Source organism: Hyperolius riggenbachi, chromosome 1 (genome assembly GCF_040937935.1).
Source record: "Hyperolius riggenbachi isolate aHypRig1 chromosome 1, aHypRig1.pri, whole genome shotgun sequence".
Classification (NCBI taxonomy): Eukaryota; Metazoa; Chordata; class Amphibia; order Anura; family Hyperoliidae; genus Hyperolius; species Hyperolius riggenbachi.
In genome coordinates, this window is record NC_090646.1 from 16,364,918 (window position 1) to 16,390,410 (window position 25,493).

The window sequence follows — 25,493 nt, forward strand, 5'->3', positions numbered from 1 at the left end:
GTGTGCCCTGAGTAAAGATGGCGGCTGTGGCCTCATCCCATGTGATATTCTCCTCCCTGCTGGACACTTTGTAACAAAGTCCTAACATAGTTTCATAACATTGCAGGATGTGAGTAGCTGGCAGAAATAGGAGGGGAGGCTCTGAGGAAGGCGGACAGTCGGCCTGGCTGGGATAAAGGGACTGTAGTTACACTGAGTAATTATAAAGGTAAGTCTTTACAAATATGCTGTACTTTGGACTTCAAAATACTGAGAGAGCTGCTTCTGTGAGCTGTATTGGGGGATGAGGTCCTTAGAGAATTATTTGTGGAACTAGTTCATGCAGGCTATTTCTAGGCCGGCCACACACCTCAGTGTGCAAAATTGGGGCCGTTTTTGCATCTCTCTGCATTAGGGTTGCCACCTCATTCATTTCAAAAGAAATTTGACCAGCGCTGCACAATATTCCTTTATGTCACTCCCACCACCAACACCACGTGGAGAGCGACTCACCGATTTTGTTGGACCACAGATTATAATGGTCTAATGCACATGTGGGGCATTCAGGCTCCCCTCGCCTATACTGTACTCCGCCCTTGCTGCAGCCACCATCAATCGTTACGTTTTTCAAGCAAACGTCTCCAACATATACAGATTTTCCTCAAAATAAAATATTGAGAACTCACATAGCGCAACACTGTATAAAATTGCATATATTTATTCTTTTTTATGCACTTACAAATTCACAGTAGGTTTGGCACATTGAGTTTTTCCCACGGGCTCTCCCCCGCTCAGCTATGGCTGAATGGAATCCTCAATCCAATTCGTATGGGTCAGCTCTGGCCTCCCACCGTCTGTCTGGAAGTGCGGAAGACGCCGTCTGCAGGTCCGCCCGATCGATTTCGTCACAGCACGTGACTCATCAGGGGCTCGGACCTGCTACGGCGCGTGTATGCTCTAAAAGCCTCTATTCTGATAGCCCATTGGTTGGGAGTGACTCTGTCACCTCCCCTCAACAAAACTTTATTAAAAATTTGCTCTCCAGCGTGGTTACGTGTTATATAGTGCTGATACCACGTCTGGAGTTTAAACTTCTACATGATATTTACAGCTTATGTTTAAAAAGAGGATAATTGTCCTCTACAAGTAAAATAATACTGATAGTGGGTACCTTCCAGGTTTTTTGATTTCAGAGTCAGTCACCCCGTGAAACTCCGTGGGTGAGAGCCCATGTTTACACCCCAATTATCGTATTAGCATTAAAACATATATTTATTAAAAGTAGTAGGTTTCATATCAAGAAGTATCACCGAAGTGATTCTATTATATGCACACGCGGAAAATTCAATAACTTCAGATTCTATCTTTCAATCTATATGCGGCTTCTGGGTATATGCTGCCCTCAAGTGGATGAAGAAATTTACTACATGTCAGGTAGATTATATTAGAGTATGGGGATTTCACTCTCTATATATTAGTCCTGTACTCATTTGTTATCATAATTATATTGTTGTTATTACATATTAAGTGCAGTGTCTCAATTTTTCTATCAGGGTGGGCTTCCTCCCATGTATTTTCCGCGCAAACTGCTGCAGCGAGTTTTTTCTATCCCTGTTCAATAAAACATTTCAAGTCAATATCTATATTAAACCCCTTAGGGGTCAAAGTTTCAAGTTCATATATCCATTGCGTTTCCTTTTGGGATAGCAACCGAATAAAGTTGCCTCCCCTCCAGTGTTTATTAACCTTTTCCAGTCCACAAAAGGATAAGTGAGCTGGATTTTGTTGATGTTTCCATCTGAAATGGGAGGACACACTGTGTCCCTTAACCCCATTTTTTATGTTTCTAACGTGCTCCCCTATTCTGGCCTGTAATGATCTCTTTGTCCGTCCTATATATTGTATACCACAAGTGCACCACAATAGGTACACGACACCCTTTGTGTTACATGTGATATTCTGTTTTATTTTCCTCTGTATTCCATTTGAAAAGGATTTTATTTTTGTAATCTTGTTACTTTTAGCTTCCCGGCATCCTACACAATCTTTACATGGGAAGAAGCCCTCCATCTACCAAAAGGGGGCCATTGGATTCTTTGGGGGGTCCACACAGCTCGGGGCCAGTAAGTTCTTCAAGTTTCTAGCTTTTCGGTAAATGAACCTGGGTTTCTTTGGTACTACACTCCTAAGAGCTGGATCTTCCTTGAGCACCTCCCAATGCTTTTTTACTATGTGTTCCATTTTTCTATACTGACCACTAAAGTTAGTAATGAATGCGATCTCTTGTTGTTCATTCTGGTTTCTGATGGATTTCTGTAGGTATTTCTCCCTATCTTCTCTTCCCACCTCCATCATACACCTTTGCAATTCTGTTTCCTCATATCCCTTTACTTTAAATCTCTCTATCATGGTTTGTGCCTGATTCACATAGTCTTCCATTTTACTGCAGTTTCTCCTCATGCGTATCATTTGCCCCTTCGGGATCCCCCTAATCCACGTGGGGTGATGATTACTACTGACGGGCATGAACCCATTTCTATTGGTCTCCTTAAATAAACTCCTGGTGTGTAATTTTCCCTCCTCCTTAAAAATTAAAAGGTCCAAAAAGTGAATATTATGAAGTTCATGATCAACACTAAGTTGAATATTCCTCGTGTTATCATTTAATTGAGTGAAAAAAGTCTCCAGTGAGTGTATATCACCCTTCCATAGGAGGAACAGGTCGTCAATGTAACGCCCCCAAAACAAAAGTTGTCCCGGGTCCGTCCCATCGACGACCTGCTCCTCTCACCATAAATAGGTTTGCCAATGCCGGGGCATATCCTGCCCCCATGGCGCATCCTCTGTGCTGTAGAAAAAAATCCCCCTTATGCCAGAAGTAATTTCTCCCAAGTGCAAATTCCAGGAGTTTTAAAATGAAACCCTGTTGGATTTCTGGGACCATGTCCGTCGTTCTCAAAAAGTGGGAAACTGCTTCCATGGCCAGGTGGTGGGGTATGCTGGTATACGATGCCGATACATCGGCTGTAACCAACCTCGTTTCCCCATCCACTTCTAGGCCCTCAATCTTTTGAATCATATGTTTTGTGTCTTTAATGACATAAGGTAATTTTTGTACCATGGGTTGGAGGAACTCATTAAGGTATATTCCCAAATGATGTGTGACCGACCCCAATCCGCTAATGATAGGTCTCCCGGGGGGATTTGTTTTATCCTTATGGATTTTTGGGACCTGGTATACGATGGGTATTCTGGGAGCTGATGGGATGAGGAAGTCAAACTCCGCATCCTTCAGTATTCCCTCCCTAAGTGCCTCTTTGGTCAGTGTCCTTAGTTCCTCTAGGTACTGTTTAGTTGGATCCCCTCTCAGTTTTGTGTAAGTGTCTCTATCTTCAATCAGTCCATCTAATGTGGCATGATATTGTTCCTTGTTAAGGACCACTACACCCCCCCCCCCCCCCCCCCCTTGTCTGCCGGTCTAATAACAAGGTCTTTTTCTTTAAGCATCTCTCGAGCAGTTTTAATTTCTAAACTCTCTTTCCCCACTTGTATTTTTCTAATATCTTTCTCCACTAGCTTCTTGAATACTTCTATTGATTTATCTTTAACCTCAGTGGAACCCCATTGGAGGAGAAAGAGATCAGACTGTTAGATCAGGGATTAAAATATGCCCCCAAAAATAGTCTTAATAAATTTCAAACATATGTGGATCTACAACGTTTCACTAGAAAATTGAATATCAAAAAGTACTTTGCAAATAAAGAAGGGCCCCACACCAGATCTAACAACATTTCAGCATTTCAACACACCCTACTAAAAAATCCATCCACTTTTAACCCACAAGAAGGGGGGAGTTATAAATCAATAGAAGTATTCAAGAAGCTAGTGGAGAAAGATATTAGAAAAATACAAGTGGGGAAAGAGAGTTTAGAAATTAAAACTGCTCGAGAGATGCTTAAAGAAAAAGACCTTGTTATTAGACCGGCAGACAAGGGGGGGGGGGGGGGGGGGTGTAGTGGTCCTTAACAAGGAACAATATCATGCCACATTAGATGGACTGATTGAAGATAGAGACACTTACACAAAACTGAGAGGGGATCCAACTAAACAGTACAAAATTTTGGAATTTGCCATGGAGCTGCAGCACACATGCACAAAATGCTCACTTTGGAAGTAGTAGATCAACAAAACTGGTGAATTGGTGCTGCCAGTATTAATTCATATATAAAGGGGTAGCACAAAGTTGGCCATATGCACCTAGTACATCTCAGTTAGAAAAGTGATGCTTTATTGAACATACAAAATCTGCCGCTATACACCTTTAACGACCAAAACACAGAGTATTAAAACATATTTCTGCGCAGAAATTTAGAACATTAAAAACCAAGGAGCCATCCCACACATCCCCTAGATCAATGCTCTAGGCCTGTGTGCATGGAGTCTCTCAGGAACTCCTCTGCTCCACTCACGCAGGCCCAGCCCACCCACAACACACACACCGCCCTGCACCATGCACACAGCAGCTGCCTCCCCCTATTGGGGATAAGTCCAATGTTAGTGCGCAGAATGCAGCAAGCAAGCGTTAATAGGGGTAGAGGGGTATAAGCCAGGATACCAATAGATGGAGCACTCTCCCATATATCATCTTATGCATGCTCTATTTGATTATACTTGCAGTATTCCCAGACTTAGGTTACTTCAGTTTTGCCACTCCTTTTCGCTCTTCTCCCATTGGCCGCATGCCATTCCACTGCTGCAATAATTCCTCTATCTTGTGTCACCTTCTGATCCACTGTACTCCGGCAGTTACCGTCTATGCATTGCACGGAGGGGTGAAGTGCAGGACATTCCCATTCACAACTCTGAGGGATCAGCTGGACATACCACGCACTGCCATCAGGCTTTTTGATTATGATTGTCTCTGTGTGCTGGCTCCGCACCGGCTCTCCATGTTAGCCTAGGATGCTGCAAGGTTGTGTGCGCATGGTAGGTGCCTCCGCTTTGCCTAGCTATGCCAGGACGCGGCTAGCGGGCACTCTCCGGCTGTAGTGTTGCGGGCAGCGGGGAACGCTGAATACGCGTGGTGTGGCGATAGGCTCCTCCCACCGACGTTTCGCGTCACATGACGCTTCCTCAGGGTGTGGCTCCCAAGCACAGTGTCCACCTCTTTATAGTACGAGTGAGTCCCTTCCTAGTGTGACTCACACCTCCCTCGTGATGTCATCTTTTGTTCATTCAAAACAAAGCTTTATTGCTTCAGATAGTTCTTATCAAACTTACAGGCCAAAACAATTCTTTTATTCGCTGTAATCATTTCTCATTAGTATTTTCACATCTGGCACCATATAATTAGTTTCTAATCAAATAGCAGTTGCATTATTTACAAGATAGCATTTTATTTTACAGCCACCGCTTTCTATCTTACTCCAATGCCATCTAGTGGATGGTTTTGAGAAATAACATTACATTTTCATTTCTTCCCTTTTTATCCCTATTTCATTCACACACCCATTTGTAATCCCTACTTATACCCATTTCACCATTACTTTTTCAATTTATAATGTGGAAAATATGAACTAACTAGTTTATTTATAATTCCGGGCATTTTTTTAATTATTATTATATCTAAGTGGGATATAGTTTTTTTTTAGTACTTTAGGGAATTAGCTGTTTTACCTGTATTCTCCTCTTTTTTGATCCTTATTTTTTGATACATCTACCATCATCCTCTTATCGGGTATTTCACTTATAGGCTATCTGTCGTAGGAAAGGGGTTAGATTTAAATCAGAGTTAAAGCCATAAGGCTCAACTGTATTTAGCCTATAAATCCACATTGACTCTTTACCCAGAAGCACATCATCAAAATCCCCCCTCCTCTCAGAGAGATTTAATTTGTATATAGCTTTGACCTTCGTGCCTCTCAAAATTAAATCTCTCTGAGAGGAGGGGGGATTTTGATGATGTGCTTCTGGGTAAAGAGTCAATGTGGATTTATAGGCTAAATACAGTTGAGCCTTATGGCTTTAACTCTGATTTAAATCTAACCCCTTTCCTACGACAGATAGCCTATAAGTGAAATACCCGATAAGAGGATGATGGTAGATGTATCAAAAAATAAGGATCAAAAAAGAGGAGAATACAGGTAAAACAGCTAATTCCCTAAAGTACTAAAAAAAAACTATATCCCACTTAGATATAATAATAATTAAAAAAATGCCCGGAATTATAAATAAACTAGTTAGTTCATATTTTCCACATTATAAATTGAAAAAGTAATGGTGAAATGGGTATAAGTAGGGATTACAAATGGGTGTGTGAATGAAATAGGGATGAAAAGGGAAGAAATGAAAATGTAATGTTATTTCTCAAAACCATCCACTAGATGGCATTGGAGTAAGATAGAAAGCGGTGGCTGTAAAATAAAATGCTATCTTGTAAATAATGCAACTGCTATTTGATTAGAAACTAATTATATGGTGCCAGATGTGAAAATACTAATGAGAAATGATTACAGCGAATAAAAGAATTGTTTTGGCCTGTAAGTTTGATAAGAACTATCTGAAGCAATAAAGCTTTGTTTTGAATGAACAAAAGATGACATCACGAGGGAGGTGTGAGTCACACTAGGAAGGGACTCACTCGTACTATAAAGAGGTGGACACTGTGCTTGGGAGCCACACCCTGAGGAAGCGTCATGTGACGCGAAACGTCGGTGGGAGGAGCCTATCGCCACACCACGCGTATTCAGCGTTCCCCGCTGCCCGCAACACTACAGCCGGAGAGTGCCCGCTAGCCGCGTCCTGGCATAGCTAGGCAAAGCGGAGGCACCTACCATGCGCACACAACCTTGCAGCATCCTAGGCTAACATGGAGAGCCGGTGCGCAGCCAGCACACAGAGACAATCATAATCAAAAAGCCTGATGGCAGTGCGTGGTATGTCCAGCTGATCCCTCAGAGTTGTGAATGGGAATGTCCTGCACTTCACCCCTCCGTGCAATGCATAGACGGTAACTGCCGGAGTACAGTGGATCAGAAGGTGACACAAGATAGAGGAATTATTGCAGCAGTGGAATGGCATGCGGCCAATGGGAGAAGAGCGAAAAGGAGTGGCAAAACTGAAGTAACCTAAGTCTGGGAATACTGCAAGTATAATCAAATAGAGCATGCATAAGATGATATATGGGAGAGTGCTCCATCTATTGGTATCCTGGCTTATACCCCTCTACCCCTATTAACGCTTGCTTGCTGCATTCTGCGCACTAACATTGGACTTATCCCCAATAGGGGGAGGCAGCTGCTGTGTGCATGGTGCAGGGCGGTGTGTGTGTTGTGGGTGGGCTGGGCCTGCGTGAGTGGAGCAGAGGAGTTCCTGAGAGACTCCATGCACACAGGCCTAGAGCATTGATCTAGGGGATGTGTGGGATGGCTCCTTGGTTTTTAATGTTCTAAATTTCTGCGCAGAAATATGTTTTAATACTCTGTGTTTTGGTCGTTAAAGGTGTATAGCGGCAGATTTTGTATGTTCAATAAAGCATCACTTTTCTAACTGAGATGTACTAGGTGCATATGGCCAACTTTGTGCTACCCCTTTATATATGAATTAATACTGGCAGCACCAATTCACCAGTTTTGTTGATCTACTACTTCCAAAGTGAGCATTTTGTGCATGTGTGCTGCAGCTCCATGGCAAATTCCAAAATTTTGTACTGTTTAGTTGGATCCCCTCTCAGTTTTGTGTAAGTGTCTCTATCTTCAATCAGTCCATCTAATGTGGCATGATATTGTTCCTTGTTAAGGACCACTACACCCCCCCCCCCCCCCCCCCCTTGTCTGCCGGTCTAATAACAAGGTCTTTTTCTTTAAGCATCTCTCGAGCAGTTTTAATTTCTAAACTCTCTTTCCCCACTTGTATTTTTCTAATATCTTTCTCCACTAGCTTCTTGAATACTTCTATTGATTTATAACTCCCCCCTTCTTGTGGGTTAAAAGTGGATGGATTTTTTAGTAGGGTGTGTTGAAATGCTGAAATGTTGTTAGATCTGGTGTGGGGCCCTTCTTTATTTGCAAAGTACTTTTTGATATTCAATTTTCTAGTGAAACGTTGTAGATCCACATATGTTTGAAATTTATTAAGACTATTTTTGGGGGCATATTTTAATCCCTGATCTAACAGTCTGATCTCTTTCTCCTCCAATGGGGTTCCACTGAGGTTAAAGATAAATCAATAGAAGTATTCAAGAAGCTAGTGGAGAAAGATATTAGAAAAATACAAGTGGGGAAAGAGAGTTTAGAAATTAAAACTGCTCGAGAGATGCTTAAAGAAAAAGACCTTGTTATTAGACCGGCAGACAAGGGGGGGGGGGGGGGGGGGTAGTGGTCCTTAACAAGGAACAATATCATGCCACATTAGATGGACTGATTGAAGATAGAGACACTTACACAAAACTGAGAGGGGATCCAACTAAACAGTACCTAGAGGAACTAAGGACACTGACCAAAGAGGCACTTAGGGAGGGAATACTGAAGGATGCGGAGTTTGACTTCCTCATCCCATCAGCTCCCAGAATACCCATCGTATACCAGGTCCCAAAAATCCATAAGGATAAAACAAATCCCCCCGGGAGACCTATCATTAGCGGACTGGGGTCGGTCACACATCATTTGGGAATATACCTTAATGAGTTCCTCCAACCCATGGTACAAAAATTACCTTATGTCATTAAAGACACAAAACATATGATTCAAAAGATTGAGGGCCTAGAAGTGGATGAGGAAACGAGGTTGGTTACAGCCGATGTATCGGCATTGTATACCAGCATACCCCACCACCTGGCCATGGAAGCAGTTTCCCACTTTTTGAGAACGACGGACATGGTCCCAGAAATCCAACAGGGTTTCATTTTAAAACTCCTGGAATTTGCACTTGGGAGAAATTACTTCTGGCATAAGGGGGATTTTTTTCTACAGCACAGAGGATGCGCCATGGGGGCAGGATATGCCCCGGCATTGGCAAACCTATTTATGGCACGGTGGGAGGAGCAGGTCGTCGATGGGACGGACCCGGGACAACTTTTGTTTTGGGGGCGTTACATTGACGACCTGTTCCTCCTATGGAAGGGTGATATACACTCACTGGAGACTTTTTTCACTCAATTAAATGATAACACGAGGAATATTCAACTTAGTGTTGATCATGAACTTCATAATATTCACTTTTTGGACCTTTTAATTTTTAAGGAGGAGGGAAAATTACACACCAGGAGTTTTTTTAAGGAGACCAATAGAAATGGGTTCATGCCCGTCAGTAGTAATCATCACCCCACGTGGATTAGGGGGATCCCGAAGGGGCAAATGATACGCATGAGGAGAAACTGCAGTAAAATGGAAGACTATGTGAATCAGGCACAAACCATGATAGAGAGATTTAAAGTAAAGGGATATGAGGAAACGGAATTGCAAAGGTGTATGATGGAGGTGGGAAGAGAAGATAGTGAGAAATACCTACAGAAATCCATCAGAAACCAGAATGAACAACAAGAGATCGCATTCATTACTAACTTTAGTGGTCAGTATAGAAAAATGGAACACATAGTAAAAAAGCATTGGGAGGTGCTCAAGGAAGATCCAGCTCTTAGGAGTGTAGTACCAAAGAAACCCAGGTTCATTTACCGAAAAGCTAGAAACTTGAAGAACTTACTGGCCCCGAGCTGTGTGTACCCCCCAAAGAATCCAATGGCCCCCTTTTGGTAGATGGAGGGCTTCTTCCCATGTAAAGATTGTGTAGGATGCCGGGAAGCTAAAAGTAACAAGATTACAAAAATAAAATCCTTTTCAAATGGAATACAGAGGAAAATAAAACAGAATATCACATGTAACACAAAGGGTGTCGTGTACCTATTGTGGTGCACTTGTGGTATACAATATATAGGACGGACAAAGAGATCATTACAGGCCAGAATAGGGGAGCACGTTAGAAACATAAAAAATGGGGTTAAGGGACACAGTGTGTCCTCCCATTTCAGATGGAAACATCAACAAAATCCAGCTCACTTATCCTTTTGTGGACTGGAAAAGGTTAATAAACACTGGAGGGGAGGCAACTTTATTCGGTTGCTATCCCAAAAGGAAACGCAATGGATATATGAACTTGAAACTTTGACCCCTAAGGGGTTTAATATAGATATTGACTTGAAATGTTTTATTGAACAGGGATAGAAAAAACTCGCTGCAGCAGTTTGCGCGGAAAATACATGGGAGGAAGCCCACCCTGATAGAAAAATTGAGACACTGCACTTAATATGTAATAACAACAATATAATTATGATAACAAATGAGTACAGGACTAATATATAGAGAGTGAAATCCCCATACTCTAATATAATCTACCTGACATGTAGTAAATTTCTTCATCCACTTGAGGGCAGCATATACCCAGAAGCCGCATATAGATTGAAAGATAGAATCTGAAGTTATTGAATTTTCCGCGTGTGCATATAATAGAATCACTTCGGTGATACTTCTTGATATGAAACCTACTACTTTTAATAAATATATGTTTTAATGCTAATACGATAATTGGGGTGTAAACATGGGCTCTCACCCACGGAGTTTCACGGGGTGACTGACTCTGAAATCAAAAAACCTGGAAGGTACCCACTATCAGTATTATTTTACTTGTAGAGGACAATTATCCTCTTTTTAAACATAAGCTGTAAATATCATGTAGAAGTTTAAACTCCAGACGTGGTATCAGCACTATATAACACGTAACCACGCTGGAGAGCAAATTTTTAATAAAGTTTTGTTGAGGGGAGGTGACAGAGTCACTCCCAACCAATGGGCTATCAGAATAGAGGCTTTTAGAGCATACACGCGCCGTAGCAGGTCCGAGCCCCTGATGAGTCACGTGCTGTGACGAAATCGATCGGGCGGACCTGCAGACGGCGTCTTCCGCACTTCCAGACAGACGGTGGGAGGCCAGAGCTGACCCATACGAATTGGATTGAGGATTCCATTCAGCCATAGCTGAGCGGGGGAGAGCCCGTGGGAAAAACTCAATGTGCCAAACCTACTGTGAATTTGTAAGTGCATAAAAAAGAATAAATATATGCAATTTTATACAGTGTTGCGCTATGTGAGTTCTCAATATTTTATTTTGAGGAAAATCTGTATATGTTGGAGACGTTTGCTTGAAAAACGTAACGATTGATGGTGGCTGCAGCAAGGGCGGAGTACAGTATAGGCGAGGGGAGCCTGAATGCCCCGCATGTGCATTAGACCATTATAATCTGTGGTCCAACAAAATCGGTGAGTCGCTCTCCACGTGGTGTTGGTGGTGGGAGTGACATAAAGGAATATTGTGCAGCGCTGGTCAAATTTCTTTTGAAATACATGATTGAAAGGACATACTCGCCTAAATTGATTTCAGCGAAGCTTCAAAAAGTCAAAGAACATTTGGACTTTTTTTACTGTGTAGTACCAGTAGAGTGTTTGTATGATATTTAACTGGACTGGTAATTCTTAGCAACATGTGGCAGACTCAAGTAACTGCCAGAATATTTTAAAGCTGTTTTTCATGTATGATAATTTAAATGGTGATTTAATTGACATTCCATAGGATTTGGATCCAGGTGATCTGTGAATATTTGAGCGCAGGGCTACAAACAGCGTTTAGGCTGTAATTGCACATTGCCACCTCATTCCTTTAAATACTGGCACATATGAATTATACAGGTTCTGCAGCTACTCACACATAATCAGTGCCTAAACTATATCTAACGAGCCACAAGGCATGTATAATTCATATGTGCCAGTATTTAAAGGGATGCGGTGGCAACCCTGCTCTGCAGCTGCACTTTTGTTTGCATTTGCCGCATGCAATTTATTTCATTTCGGAATTGTGTTTTTGTGTGATTTTATCAATTGTGGCAAAATATGGTTGCATTAAAAAATGTGGAGAATGACAAAATATGGATTCGGGGGAAAATTCATGTCTTTTGTGGACCTCATGCATATTAAAGTGAACCTCCGGACTAAAAATCGACTCAGCAGCACTAAAAATCCCTAGTGTTTATTTAACAGTTTCACAGCATCAGAACTTTGTTTCTCTTATACAAGCCTCATTTTTTGCTGCACAGAAGAAAACTGCCCGGGCTTTTTTCCCCTGATGCTGTGCAAAGCATTATGGGATTTCTGATGTTGTTGCTCTCGTTCTGCTGTTTTGGTGCAATTTTTTTTTTTTTTTACATTTTGAATTTGACATTTGAAGCCTAGCGTGTGCAGCTGGGAGGGGTAATCAGGACACAGGACAGTTGGAACTGTGTCTCATGCTCCCTGTCACCTCCTTTCAACCAAAAAGATGGCTGCCCCCATGACAAAGATGGCAGCCCCCATGAATCACAAACATTTGCCTGTTCTTTTAAAATGGGGTGGGTAAGAGATTATATTACCTCTATTCTAATTAACATAACTAATGTAACTTAATGACAATATGTTTGTTTAGGCTGAAGTTCCCCTTTAACCCACAGGTATGTATCTCCTTGATGGGGCTGAACAGTCGGGTATTTGGACTGGGTAGAGGAGTGCGACAAGGTTGTCCTCTCTCTCCACTCTTGTTTAATTTAGCATTAGAACCCCTGTCGTGCTCCTTTGCCCAGAACGGAATATTCAAAGGAATTTCGATAGGACAACACAAACTTCTGTCTGCGTTGTTTGCAGACGACATTTTATTATTTATGTCGGATCCGGAGAGAGATGTAAAAAGGGTCATAGATGATATAAAGGTTTTTGGAGCTTCCTCTGGGTTTGCCATCAACTATCATAAAAGCGAGCTATTATTCTTATCTCCAAAACAGGCTAACAAACATTGTCCGGCTCTGGAGACGTTACGGATAAACCATAAGAGTTCCTTCATTACTTACCTAGGAATCAAACTTCCACGACAGATGGATCAATTATACAATTTGAATTATACCTCTTTAATCCAGAAGGTTATAAAAGAAGTGACATCTTGGGAACAATTACCATTGTCCCTAGCAGGGAGAGTACAATTAATAAAAATGTTCAGTGTAGCTAGATTATTATATCCCTTACAGAACCTCCCAATATTACTAAAACACAAAGATATCCAACGTTTTGGAATCATTGTTTATTAAATTCCTTTGGAAATAAAAAAAAAAACAAGAATAGCATTGACAAAGTTAAAAGCACCCATCTCCCACATCGGCCTTAATTTTCCAGACTTGAGATCGTATAATCTGTCAGCATTGTTCAGACATGTACGGGACTGGTTAGGTGGCACATCGTTTTACACATCTATAGAGCTAGATGCTGCAATGGTGACTCCATATTCTCTCATAGGAATACTTCATACCCCTTAGCGTAATCTACCTACAAACATTAAACAGAATATTTTAATAAGAGATACCATAAATACTTGGAAGGAGGTCAGAAAAAAACTATGGCTTGCCACCACACATTTCCTCACAATGGCCCTTCACAAAAAACCCTAATTTCAAACCTGGGAATATGCATGAGGCCTATCAACAATGGAAAGCAATGGGAATAACCAATTTGGGGCATTTCATGGGGTCAGAAGGGAAGTGTGATGATTTGCTCAGCTGCCTGTGCAGGCATGCAGCCCTTTGACCATTGTGTAGGTTTGCATGCTGCAGGACTCTGGAAAGAAGAGCTTCTGTCAGTTTTGCAGCTCGTGCTTGCAGAGGAATTTGCATACGTTGTCATGCAAATTGCCTGGCCACATTCATTGGAGGCGTGTACTATAAGTACTATGTCTTTCCCACAATGCTTGGCTGGTCATTTCCTTTCCATGGTCTGTTCCTGATGGACACTGCTGGAGTGTCAGCCATTGCTATCTAGTATAGTTAATTCCTGGGGGTTGCTTTAGGCTCCCCTTCTAGCCCAGTCAGGTTGTATTATCTGTATTGCCTGTTCTGTCTTGTCTTGCCTGTTGCCATTGTCTTGTCCCAAAGGTGGTCGACAGGAAATGGTTCTGATCTCTGTTCTTGGAGTATAGCTGGTGCAGCGGTTGCTACCAGCTATCTCTTCTGTTCTGTCTCCTGGGATCGCGCTAGCTACTTTTTGCTAGCGCTGGGGATCCTTCTGTTCTGTCTTCTGGGATCGCGCTAGCTACTTTTCGCTAGCGCTGGGGATCCTTCTGTTCTGCTACTCTGTACCTGGATCACGCTAGACACTTTTCGCTAGTGCTGTGGATCCTATCTCTCGCTTGTCCCTGTTTTCGTGTGTCTGTCTGCTACGCTTGCTGGAGGCTCGGTGAGGTAACCGTTAAGCAAGCGTTCGCGTCCCCTGTTTCATGTTTGTCTGTTAATGGTTAGTTAGGCGTGCTTGTCTCTATTGTGCCTATCACGTGGAGATCGCGCATAACCGCGTGCACTGTTGCGGATGAGTGCGGTGTTCGCGGTTAGCTAGAGTTTGTTATTTTCCGTATCTCCTTATTGTATTATTTGCTGTGCCTTTGCTACCCTCGTATTCTATTCTGATCTGCCTTGTGTCACGTCTGGCGATCGCACCTCTCGTGATCGCGTTCCTATTTCGTATCTGCTGTTGTGTGTGTGCGCGGTCGCGGGGTGGCGACTGGATTGGCGCACACACATACAACCTGTCCCTTTGCTCGCTCTCATTCGCAATCGCCTCTGTTGCGATTGTGTCCTGCGGTTCGTACAATTCCTGTCTGGCACTTGTGGAGGTACAGAGGATTGGTTCCTCTGCACTCCCCAGCGCCATCTGCCGACAGGAATTTCCCTCTACAGGTGCGTAGCACCTCTTGCTGGGTGCCTGCAAATATACGCTTGTGGAGGATTTCCGCCGTGTCAGCGCACGCGTTGTGCGCTGATCACGGAGAAAGTTCCACAATCGTTACAGGAAGTTGCTGAAATGGGAAGAGGCTCTTAAAACGAAGAAAATACTCTCAAACCATGACTATTACTATAGACAAGTTAAACGTTTTGTAACGAAAGCCACAGAAGGAACAGGGACTATCAAAAATCACTCTAAATTCGAAGACTTATTGAGCGGTCCAAAACAAAAACAATCTTTATCCTGGATTTATGTTTTTCTGAAGGAGGCACAAATCCAACGCAAGGATTATTATTATTCCCAATTGCATAAATGGGCAGATTTAGCAGATATTCCAAGGGCTGAATTTATAGAATATGCTAAAAAAGGGGTGGGAGGCCGTGAGATGGTCAATAATTGGTGAAGAATGGAGAGAAATGTTTCTTAAAACTTTGTATAGAGCTTACATCCCCATCATGAAACCTTACAAATCTCAAAACTGGGATACAGAGGTAAAATGTCCTGAATGCGGTAGCCTGACTCCAAACTTGAATCATATGCTGTGGCTTTGTGCCTCCATTCAGAAATTTTGGAAGGATATAATAGATATGATGAATGATATCTCACATAACCAGAGAGTGTTTGATATTTTATTTTGCTTATTTCATAATATTAAACAAACAGAGGAAAAAGAATCCTCCCCAAGTACTAAATGGGAACATCTATGCTTGCTGCTGCCAAAAAAGCAGTTATGAAAAGATGGCTAGATCCATCCCCGCCACTACTGACAGAAGCAACAATACTTCTTCACCATTTACTACATCTAGAACGCCTATCACTGGAACAAATGAAACCCAAAACTATACCACAATTCTTTAAAACATGGCAACCCTTCATTGAAAAAACATATAATAGAACTCAAATAATACAGCTGATGAGGGTTTTTGAAGACACTGAGTGTTACTTAAAAGGCAAGATTGGGGGTTACCTTGGCCTATTGGAAATATGAAGATTCAAATGTAAGAACAATCTGTTTGAGGGACTCATACAAGGGGGAGGGGAGTGGGGAAGGGATGAATGGAGAACTGTATTAGTTTGTAGATGTTTATAGATAAAATGATGTTTTATGGACAGAAACAGATAACATTGGACTAAGATAAAGGCAATTTGATATAAATATCCAAGAATTAGAAACATCAAAGAGCTTAACCTCAGCATATTAATACTCCCTGAACTTAATTGGAACGCTCTGATGATATGTTATTTTACATGCCTAAAATGGAGTTATTGAAAAACTGTTAATGTGTTATAGAAAAAGTATTGATGTAAAAATGTATAAAAGATTGATGAATAGAAGAAATATCATTCTGTATGCACAATACTAATAATAAAAATATTTAGGAAAAAAAAATAAATGTGGAGAAAAAGCTGGTCACAAAAAACATGAATTGTGAATCTTGTGCGGTTCATAGGAATACATTGCAAGTGTGCCACTGAATGACTGATATTGACCCCACTCTGTGCCCAGCCTTACATCACACAAAGTTCATTGCTTGAGGCACTTGTGGCAGAGTGGTGCTTGCATGTAACCAGGGGCGTGGCAATAGTCCCCATGACCACCACCATTGTGGGAGGGGCCCACTCCTGCTGTGACTTGCAGAGTAGAGGCTCCTAATGCTTGTCACGTGACATGCAGACAGGAGCCATGTCACATGACATGCAGAGGCAGAAGCCAATGTCATGTGACATGCAGAGACAGGAGCCAATGTCACATGACATGCAGAGACAGCAGCCAATGTCACGTGACATGCAGAGACCGAAGCCAATGTCATGTGACATGCAGAGGCAGGAGCCATGTCACGTGACATGCAGAGGCAGGAGCCAATGTCACGTGACCTGCAGAGACAGGAGCCAATGTCACGTGACATGCAGAGACAGGAGCCAATGTCACGTGACATGCAGAGGCAGGAGCCAATGTCATGTGACATGCAGAGGCAGGAGCCATGTCACGTGACATGCAGAGGCAGGAGCCAATGTCACGTGACCTGCAGAGACAGGAGCCAATGTCACGTGACATGCAGAGACAGGAGCCAATGTCACGTGACATGCAGAGGCAGGAGCCAATGTCACGTGACATGCAGAGGCAGGAGCCAATTTCACGTGACCTGCAGAGACAGGAGCCAATGTCACGTGACATGCAGAGGCAGAAGCCAATGTCACGTGACATGCAGAGACCGAAGCCAATGTCACGTGACATGCAGAGACAGGAGCCAATGTCACGTGACATGCAGAGACAGGAGCCAATGTCACGTGACATGCAGAGGCAGGAGCCAATGTCACGTGACATGCAGAGACAGGAGCCAATGTCACGTGACATGCAGAGACAGGAGCCATGTCACGTGACATGCAGAGGCAGAAGCCAATGTCACGTGACTTGCAGAGACAGGAGCCAATGTCACGTGACATGCAGAGACAGGAGCCAATGTCACGTGACATGCAGAGACAGGAGCCAATGTCACGTGACATGCAGAGGCAGGAGCCAATGTCACGTGACATGCAGAGACAGGAGCCAATGTCACGTGACATGCAGAGACAGGAGCCAATGTCACGTGACATGCAGAGACAGGAGCCATGTCACGTGACATGCAGAGACAGGAGCCAATGTCACGTGACATGCAGAGGCAGGAGCCAATGTCACGTGACATGCAGAGACAGGAGCCAATGTCACGTGACATGCAGAGACAGGAGCCAATGTCACGTGACATGCAGAGGCAGGAGCCAATGTCACGTGACCTGCAGAGACAGGAGCCAATGTCACGTGACCTGCAGAGACAGGAGCCAATGTCACGTGACATGCAGAGGCAGGAGCCAATGTCACGTGACATGCAGAGACAGGAGCCAATGTCACGTGACATGCAGAGACAGGAGTCAATGTCACGTGACCTGCAGAGACAGGAGCCATGTCATGTGACATGCAGAGACAGGAGCCATGTCACGTGACATGCAGAGGCAGGAGCCAATGTCACGTGACCTGCAGAGACAGGAGCCAATGTCACGTGACATGCAGAGACAGGAGCCATGTCACGTGACATGCAAAAACAGGAGCCAATGTCACGTGACATGCAGAGACAGGAGCCAATGTCACGTGACATGCAGAGACAGGAGCCAATGTCACGTGACATGCAGAGGCAGGAGCCATGTCACGTGACATGCAGAGACCGAAGCCAATGTCATGTGACATGCAGAGACAGGAGCCAATGTCACGTGACATGCAGAGACAGGAGCCAATGTCACGTGACATGCAGAGACAGAAGCCAATGTCACGTGACATGCAGAGACAGGAGCCAATGTCACGTGACATGCAGAGACAGGTGCCAATGTCACGCGACATGCAGAGACAGGAGCCAATGTCACGTGACATGCAGAGACAGGAGCCAATGTCACGTGACATGCAGAGACAGGAGCCAATGTCACGTGACATGCAGAGACAGGAGCCAATGTCACGTGACATGCAGAGACAGGAGCCAATGTCACGTGACATGCAGAGACAGGAGCCAATGTCATGTGACATGCAGAGACAGGAGCCAATGTCACGTGACATGCAGAGACAGGAGCCAATGTCACGTGACATGCAGAGACAGGAGCCAATGTCACGTGACCTGCAGAGACAGGAGCCAGATCACGTGACATGCAGAGACAGGAGCCAATGTCACGTGACATGCAGAGACAGGAGCCAATGTCACGTGACCTGCAGAGACAGGAGCCATGTCACGTGACATGCAGAGGCAGGAGCCAATGTCATGTGACATGCAGAGACCGAAGCCAATGTCACGTGACATGCAGAGACAGGAGCCATGTCATGTGACATGCAGAGACAGGAGCCAATGTCACGTGACATGCAGAGACAGGAGCCATGTCATGTGACATGCAGAGACAGGAGCCGCAATGAGACAGGCTGTGTGGCTACGAGGAGTGAGGACCTGTCCCGCCGCTGGTTGTAGGTAAAGTGTGAAGCACCACTATATCTGGGGGCACGTCAACGTCGTGGGGAAGTCTAGTAGGGAATGATTTATGCACACATTATTTGCTGAAGCTAACGCCATTGCTGCACCTGTTTGAATGCATGTTGTGTAATATGGTCCATTGGAGCTCTGCACTTCTTTGCAGCTAAATCAACTCAGGTGCAGCCTTCTGTATTTGGAAGCGCTGCCTCTATGTAAAATGCAGAGACAGGAGCTGCAATGAGACAGACTGTGTGGCTACGAGGAGTGAGGACCTGTCCCGCCGCTGGATGTAGGTAAAGTGTGAAGCTCCACTATATCTTGGAGATAAGGGTAGATGTAAACAGAGTACCTGGGGGGGGGGGGGGGGGGGGGGCTGACCAGCAAGGTTTACTTACTTGCTTATCTTGTTGATACAGGAAGTAATGCATGGATTACCATATGCCAGGGCAGCTTCTAGGCTATGCACGTCCCAGGGAGAGGGTGTAATAATTGCAACCACCAATAGGGGGCATAGGTAGCCAGAGAACCCCCCTCCTATATTTGTAGCCAGAGAGCTCTCCCCTCTTTCAGTATAGCTCTGTAGAAGATAGGGGTCCGCACCACTTCCAGACAAAATTCCAACTTTTATTGAAGATCCATAAATGCTGTGTATTTCAGTATAGGCAGCCAGAGAGCTCCCCTCCCCTCTATATAGGCAGCCATAGAATCCACCTCCCCTCTGTATGGGTAGCCAGGGAGCGCTCCTCCCCTCCAACAGTCAGGGGCAAACCCAGGATTTTCAAGGGGGGATTCCGGAAAGGTCTTCTTCAGCCACGCACAATACAGTATAATAATATGGTAGGACATCATGCTGGGTGCACATAATGCAATTTCCCGACTGACAACGGGATTGATCATGAGCAGTTTGGATACAGATAATGAGGACAGTCGACATCTGTAATGAAGGGGAAAGTGAAGCACTCACACAGCATGGCACAGGGCTGTGCTCATACCTGACTCTATTAAGTTCCCCAGAGCTGCTCCATGCTCTGCACACACACTGCTGCTCCATGCTTTGTACACACGCTGCTGCTCCATGCTCTGTACACACGCTGCTGCTCCATGCTCTGTACACACGCTGCTGCTCCATGCTCTGTACACACGCTGCTGCTCTATGCTCTGTACACACGCTGCTGCTCCATGCTCTGTACACACGCTGCTGCTCCATGCTCTGCACACACACTGCTGCTCCATGCTCTGTACACACACTGCTGCTCCATGCTCTGTACACACGCTGCTGCTCCATGCTCTGTACACACGCTGCTGCTCCATGCTCTGTACACACGCTGCTGCTCCATGCTCTGTACAAACGCTGCTGCTACATTCAAAGTCAACTGTAGCAGGGAAAGAAAGGGGGCAGAACATAGTGCAGGCAGCAGCAGCATGGTGCTGAGAGCTGCAGGATACCTGCAGATATTCTGATGTCTCAATTTGTGCTTGTCCCCAGACACTGCAATGGCCCTGGTCTGAGGGGGTATTCCGGGCAGCTATAATCCCCCCCCCCCTGCGTTTGCCTATGGGTATAGGTTGCCAGTGAGATTCCCTCCCCTCAGTATAGGTAGCCAGAGAGCCCTCCTCCCCTCCAACAGTATAGGTAGCCAGTGAGCTCCCCTCCCCCCTCCAGTATAGGTAGCCAGTGAGCTCCCCTCCCCCCCTCCAGTATAGGTAGCCAGTGAGCTCCCCTCCCTTCAGTATAGGTAGCCAGTGAGCTCTCCTCCCCTCTATATAGGCAGCCAGAGAATCCCCCTCCCCTCTGTATGGGTAGCCAATGAGCCCCCTGTCCCCTCCAACAGTATAGGTAGCCAGTGAGATTCCCTCCCTTCTATATAGGCAGCCAGTGAGCTCTCCTCCCCTCTATATAGGCAGCCAGAGAATCCCCCTCCCCTCTGTATGGGTACCCAGAGAGCCCTCCTCCCCTCCAACAGTATAGGTTGCCAGTGAGATTCCCTCACCTCAGTATAGGTACCCAGAGAGCCCTCCTCCCCTCCAACAGTATAGATAGCCAGTGAGCTCCCCTCCCCTCAGTATAGGCAGCCAGTGAGCTCCCCTCCCCTCAGTATAGGCAGCCAGAGAGCCCTCCTCCCCTCCAACAGTATAGGTAGCCAGTGAGCTCCCCTCTCCTCTATATAGGCAGCCAGTAACAGTGAGCTCCCCTCCCCTCTATATAGGCAGCCAGTGAGCTCTCCTCCCCTCTATATAGGCAGCCAGAGAATCCCCCGTCCCTCTGTATGGGTAGCCAGAGAGCCCTCCTCCCCTCCAACAGTATAGGTAGCCAGTGAGCTCCCCTCCCTTCAGTATAGGTAGCCAGTGAGCTCCCCTCCCCTCTATATAGGCAGCCATAGAATCCCCCTCCCCTTTGTATGGGTAGCCAATGAGCCCCCTCTCCCCTCCAACAGTATAGGTAGCCAGTGAGATTCCCTCCCCTGTATAGGTAGCCCCCACCCCATGTATAGGTAGCTAGGGAGCCTTACCTCTCCTCTCCAAAAGTATAGGTAGCCAGGGAGCTTCTGCTCTGCCCCTCACAAAAACACATAGGTAGCCAGGGAGCTCCCACCCCTCCCACAGTATAGGTGGCCAGTCTCCCCCTCCCTCCTTCTCCACTACTCTTCAACTTACCTCTCCGTGATCCACACACTGAATATCTTCTTCCTCCTTCAGTCTTTTCAGTTGCATTTTATTGGTAACAGCACCCCCTTGTGGTGACATAAGAGCACAACGCCACTGGGGACACATACCAATGCAAAAGACAAAAAGAAAAAGAAGATATTAACCTCATGCCCAAATTACCCTCCTGGTGCCACCACAACCGGTGATTACTTTGAAGGTTATGCTATCAAGTGTAACCATAACTCGGTCATGAACATTCCTAGATATTGTGTCCATCCTGAACATTGGGGGGGGGGGGGGGGGTGTTCCTGGGTGTCTGCACAGGGAAACTTGCTGCTTTACTTGATTGCCAGTTGAGTGAGGGATCATCAAGCTGGAGACCTGCAGGGTGGGGTGGAGGCTGGGTACAGGAGGAATGTAGGCAGGGCGGTTTGGAGGCCGAGTACAGGAGGAATGTAGGCAGGGCAGGGTGGAGGCCGAGTACAGGAGGAATGAAGGCACGCTGAGCTAGTACACATCATACAGGAGATGAGGCAGAGACTGGGGTCTGAAAAGACTTTTATTGCTAGGAATAAGGTACATGCAACATTTGTACCATTTAAAACTGTAGATGTTTTGTCTAGATAAGCTGCTCCGGGGTGTTCTGGATTTTTTTTCTAAAAGGTAATCTGTAAGAATCTGTAGTACAAAAAAAAAAACCAAAGAGTGTGAAGCCTCTGGATCCTAATAAGGCTTCCCCCGTCCTGCTCTGTTCCTCGGTTTCAGCGCTGGCTTCCCTGATGCCACAGCCGACGAGGATATTGGTTGTGGTGCAGGCTGATTAGCGCCTGCAATACTTACCTTTCCCCGCCTCCAGCGCAGGCGCCATAGCAGCTTTCCAATCGGGTCCAGCTATTTCTGCCTGAGCCTGATTGGAAAGCCGTTACTGTGCATGTGCTGGATCGCGCTAGGTAAATATTTACCTCGCTGGCGCTGGAACCGAGGGACAGAGGATGGGGAAGCCAGGTTAGGAGAAAAAGACTGGGTCTCCACCTGGATAAATGCAATTGTAGCACTATTTTATTGCACCATAGTGACAAAACAATGTTTTGACACTAGTGACATAGTGTTTTGTCACTATGGTGCAATAAAATAGTGCTACAATTGCATTTATCCAGGTGGAGACCCAGTCTTTTTCTTCTATTGCTGTGGATTGTTGCACCTTGAAGGATCCGGGTGTGGACTGGTGGACTCCCTGGCTTCACATATTATTGCAGTTGAGCTTCTAGGACTGCTTGTTTTTTCCTTGGAAGCCAGGTTAGGATCCAGAGGCCTCCCTCGTCCAAGGTAAGTACCCCCCAGTCAATGTTTTTTATTTATTACTCATTTTCTTTTTGTTTTAAGTTTGGAAAAAGCAGGAAAAAATTGCTACAGAACTCCACTCTATGGGCTTGATTCACAAAAGAGTGCTAACTGTTAGCACGGCCGTTTTCGCGCAAATTTTCACATCGCGCGCGCTCGCAAATTTTTACGCGAAACGATAATGTTTTCGCGCGAAAATTCGCATTTGCGAGCGAAAACGTTATCGTTTAGCGCAAAAAATCGCGATCGCGCGCAATGCGAAAATTCGCGTGAAAACAGCCGTGCTAACAGTTAGCACTTTTTTGTGAATCAAGCCCTATACGTCCTATATCATTCCCTCCCTCCTGTTTTCTTTCTGCTCTACTTACAGTTCTTTATTTTAACTCTTTGCTCAGCCCCTTTCTGCATGAGGATCTGGTAGAAGATGTCAACGTTCTCCATAAGAGAATACAAGAACAGTGATTACCATGTGGTTCGGGATCTCTTTGCACAGGGAATGATGGATTATATCCCGAGCCTCACTATGTATATGCTGAAGCTGCCCCAAGTCTACGGCACAATCCTGGCATCCCTCATCACGTCACAGCTGCTCTTCCGGTCCTATTTCTTCTCTATGCTGGTATTCGGGTCACTCCTGTTGGCTTGTCCTTGTGGCTTAATATACTCGTTTCGTGTATACGTGAAGAATTGTCTTAAGAAAGATTTACTAAACATTGAAGAGTCTTACATGGAGAAACCAAACTCCTGCTTCTGGGTGACCGAGTCCGGTGGTAGGATTGTGGGCATGGTGGGTGCCCAACCTTCCCCAAGTTCCAGGAGTGAGATGGTGATGAGACGACTGTCTGTGGCTAAAGACCACCAAGGGCGGGGCATGGCCAAAGCCCTGTGCATGTTGGTGATTGATTTTGCTCGTCAACGAGGGTATCGCCAGATCTCTTTAGATACATCAAACCTTCAAGCACCTGCGTGCAAACTGTATCAACGTCTGGGATTCAGGACGACAAATATAATTCCTGTCAATACTCTGTATGGGAGGTTTGTGAATATGACTGTGGAGTACTACAGCTATGATGTCTAGACCTGAAGAGGAGTCAGGAGAGGACATGCCACCTAATGTTTAATGTGAACCTGAAGTGAAAATAAACTTAGGAGATGATTAAAGAACCACGATCACGAAAAAATGTAAAGTTTAAAATACATGTAAACACATACAAATAAGAAGCAAGTTTCTTCAGAGTAAAATGAGCCATAAATTACGTGTTTCCTATGTTGCTGTCACTTACAGTAGGTGGTAAAACTCTGACAGCACCGGCAGGTTTTGGACTAGCTCATCTCCTCAGCATGGCCTTTATTCTTCACAAAGATGTTCCCTGAAGATGATTTATACAAATACTAGTTGACCTAAGCCCGTTTAAAAATGGGCTCTAGGTCTCTTCATGCTGCCACTGCCGCCAGCCAGTGCGCATGCGCGCACACTCAACTGCCATGGGAGCACCTGTCCACCGCATGCGTGCACCCGTCTGCCTGGCCCCGTCCTCTTGTCCCAACAGTTGTCCTTGCTGCGCACATGCGCAGTAGCAAAAAACCACGGACACAGGGACAGGGTGACGCATGGGACAGTTAGGTTTTATTGTATAAGATGCTGGCCAGCCTCCCTGCTTGCTGCACACATTTTTGGCAGTTGAACAGAGCAACTGCCATTCACTAAGTGCTTTTGAAAAGAGATAAAACACTAATAACGCCCCATGAGGAGATGAGCTGGTCTAAAACCTGTCGGTAATGTCAGATTTCTACTACCTACTGTAAGTGACAGCAACATAGGAGAAAAGTCATTTATGGCTCATTTTCCTCTGGGCGAAACGTACTTCTTATTTGTATATGTTTACAGGTATTTTACATTTTGTGATTTTCGTCATAGTGCTCCTTTCATTGTGCATGTTTTACTAAAGGCAAACTAAACACAGAACTGAGTTTCATATTTTTATGTTCAGTTTGAAGGCTTCATTTTAGACAAACACCACCACCAAACGACATTTGTAAAGCACTTTTCTCCGATAGGACTCAAAAGAAATAAGCATGGCTCAGACCAGTAATTGGTTGATTGGTAAATTGTGGTACAGAGTAAGAATTCTATAAGTCTGCAAATGCCAAGCTAAACAGGCAGGGCCGGTGCTAGACGTTTTGCTGCTTGAAGCAAACTTGTGAGGATGCCCCTCCCCCCCCACCCCAATTTGGAATGATTGCAATTTACTCTGCTTCAGACATCAAGGGAGCAGAAGCAACAACATGAGATATGACATGCTGCAGGTCAACACAATAACACACTGGCTGGCTGCAAGTCTGTGACAAACAAACTGCTCACCCTCAGCCATTCGGCCGTCCTCCATTCCTCCTCAGTAAGGACAGCAGTGCCAACTCCTCCTTTCTGCTGTGCAAGTAGTAGGGATCAGCACACGCTGCAGCTAGTTTACTATTAGTACAGGCACAGAGTAATAACTTATGCTGTACATACTGGAGGCAGCGGAGATCAGCACACACTGCAGCTAGTCTACTATCAGTACAGGCACAGAGTAACAGCTTATACTGTACATACTGGAGGTAGCAGAGATCAGTACATACTGTAGCTAGTTTACTATCAGTACAGGAACACAGTAACAGCTTATACTGTACATATTGGGGGTAGCAGAGATCAGCACAGACTGCAGCT

General features: G+C 44.9%; 1 protein-coding gene across 3 annotated transcripts; it reads left to right on the forward strand.

The window, feature by feature from the left end:
- The first annotated feature begins 95 nt into the window (after nucleotides 1-95).
- Nucleotides 96-24,766, forward strand: LOC137562512 (probable N-acetyltransferase camello). 3 transcript variants are annotated; one of them, XM_068273918.1, is made up of 2 exons: nucleotides 96-208; nucleotides 23,182-24,766. In XM_068273918.1, the coding sequence occupies exon 2, from the start codon at nucleotides 23,211-23,213 to the stop codon at nucleotides 23,862-23,864; it is 654 nt and encodes a 217-aa protein (XP_068130019.1). In that variant the 5' UTR covers nucleotides 96-208; nucleotides 23,182-23,210; the 3' UTR covers nucleotides 23,865-24,766. The 3 variants fall into 3 exon arrangements, with proteins under 3 accessions (XP_068130019.1, XP_068130036.1, XP_068130027.1); XM_068273935.1 differs by lacking the exon at nucleotides 96-208 and adding an exon at nucleotides 10,831-11,062; XM_068273926.1 differs by lacking the exon at nucleotides 96-208 and adding an exon at nucleotides 11,069-11,288.
- Nucleotides 24,767-25,493: the final 727 nt, after the last annotated feature.

Bases quoted from the DNA above. Each gene is read 5' to 3' on its own strand.
- LOC137562512 (XM_068273918.1), top strand. From the start codon at position 23,211: ATGTCAACGTTCTCCATAAGAGAATACAAGAACAGTGATTACCATGTG.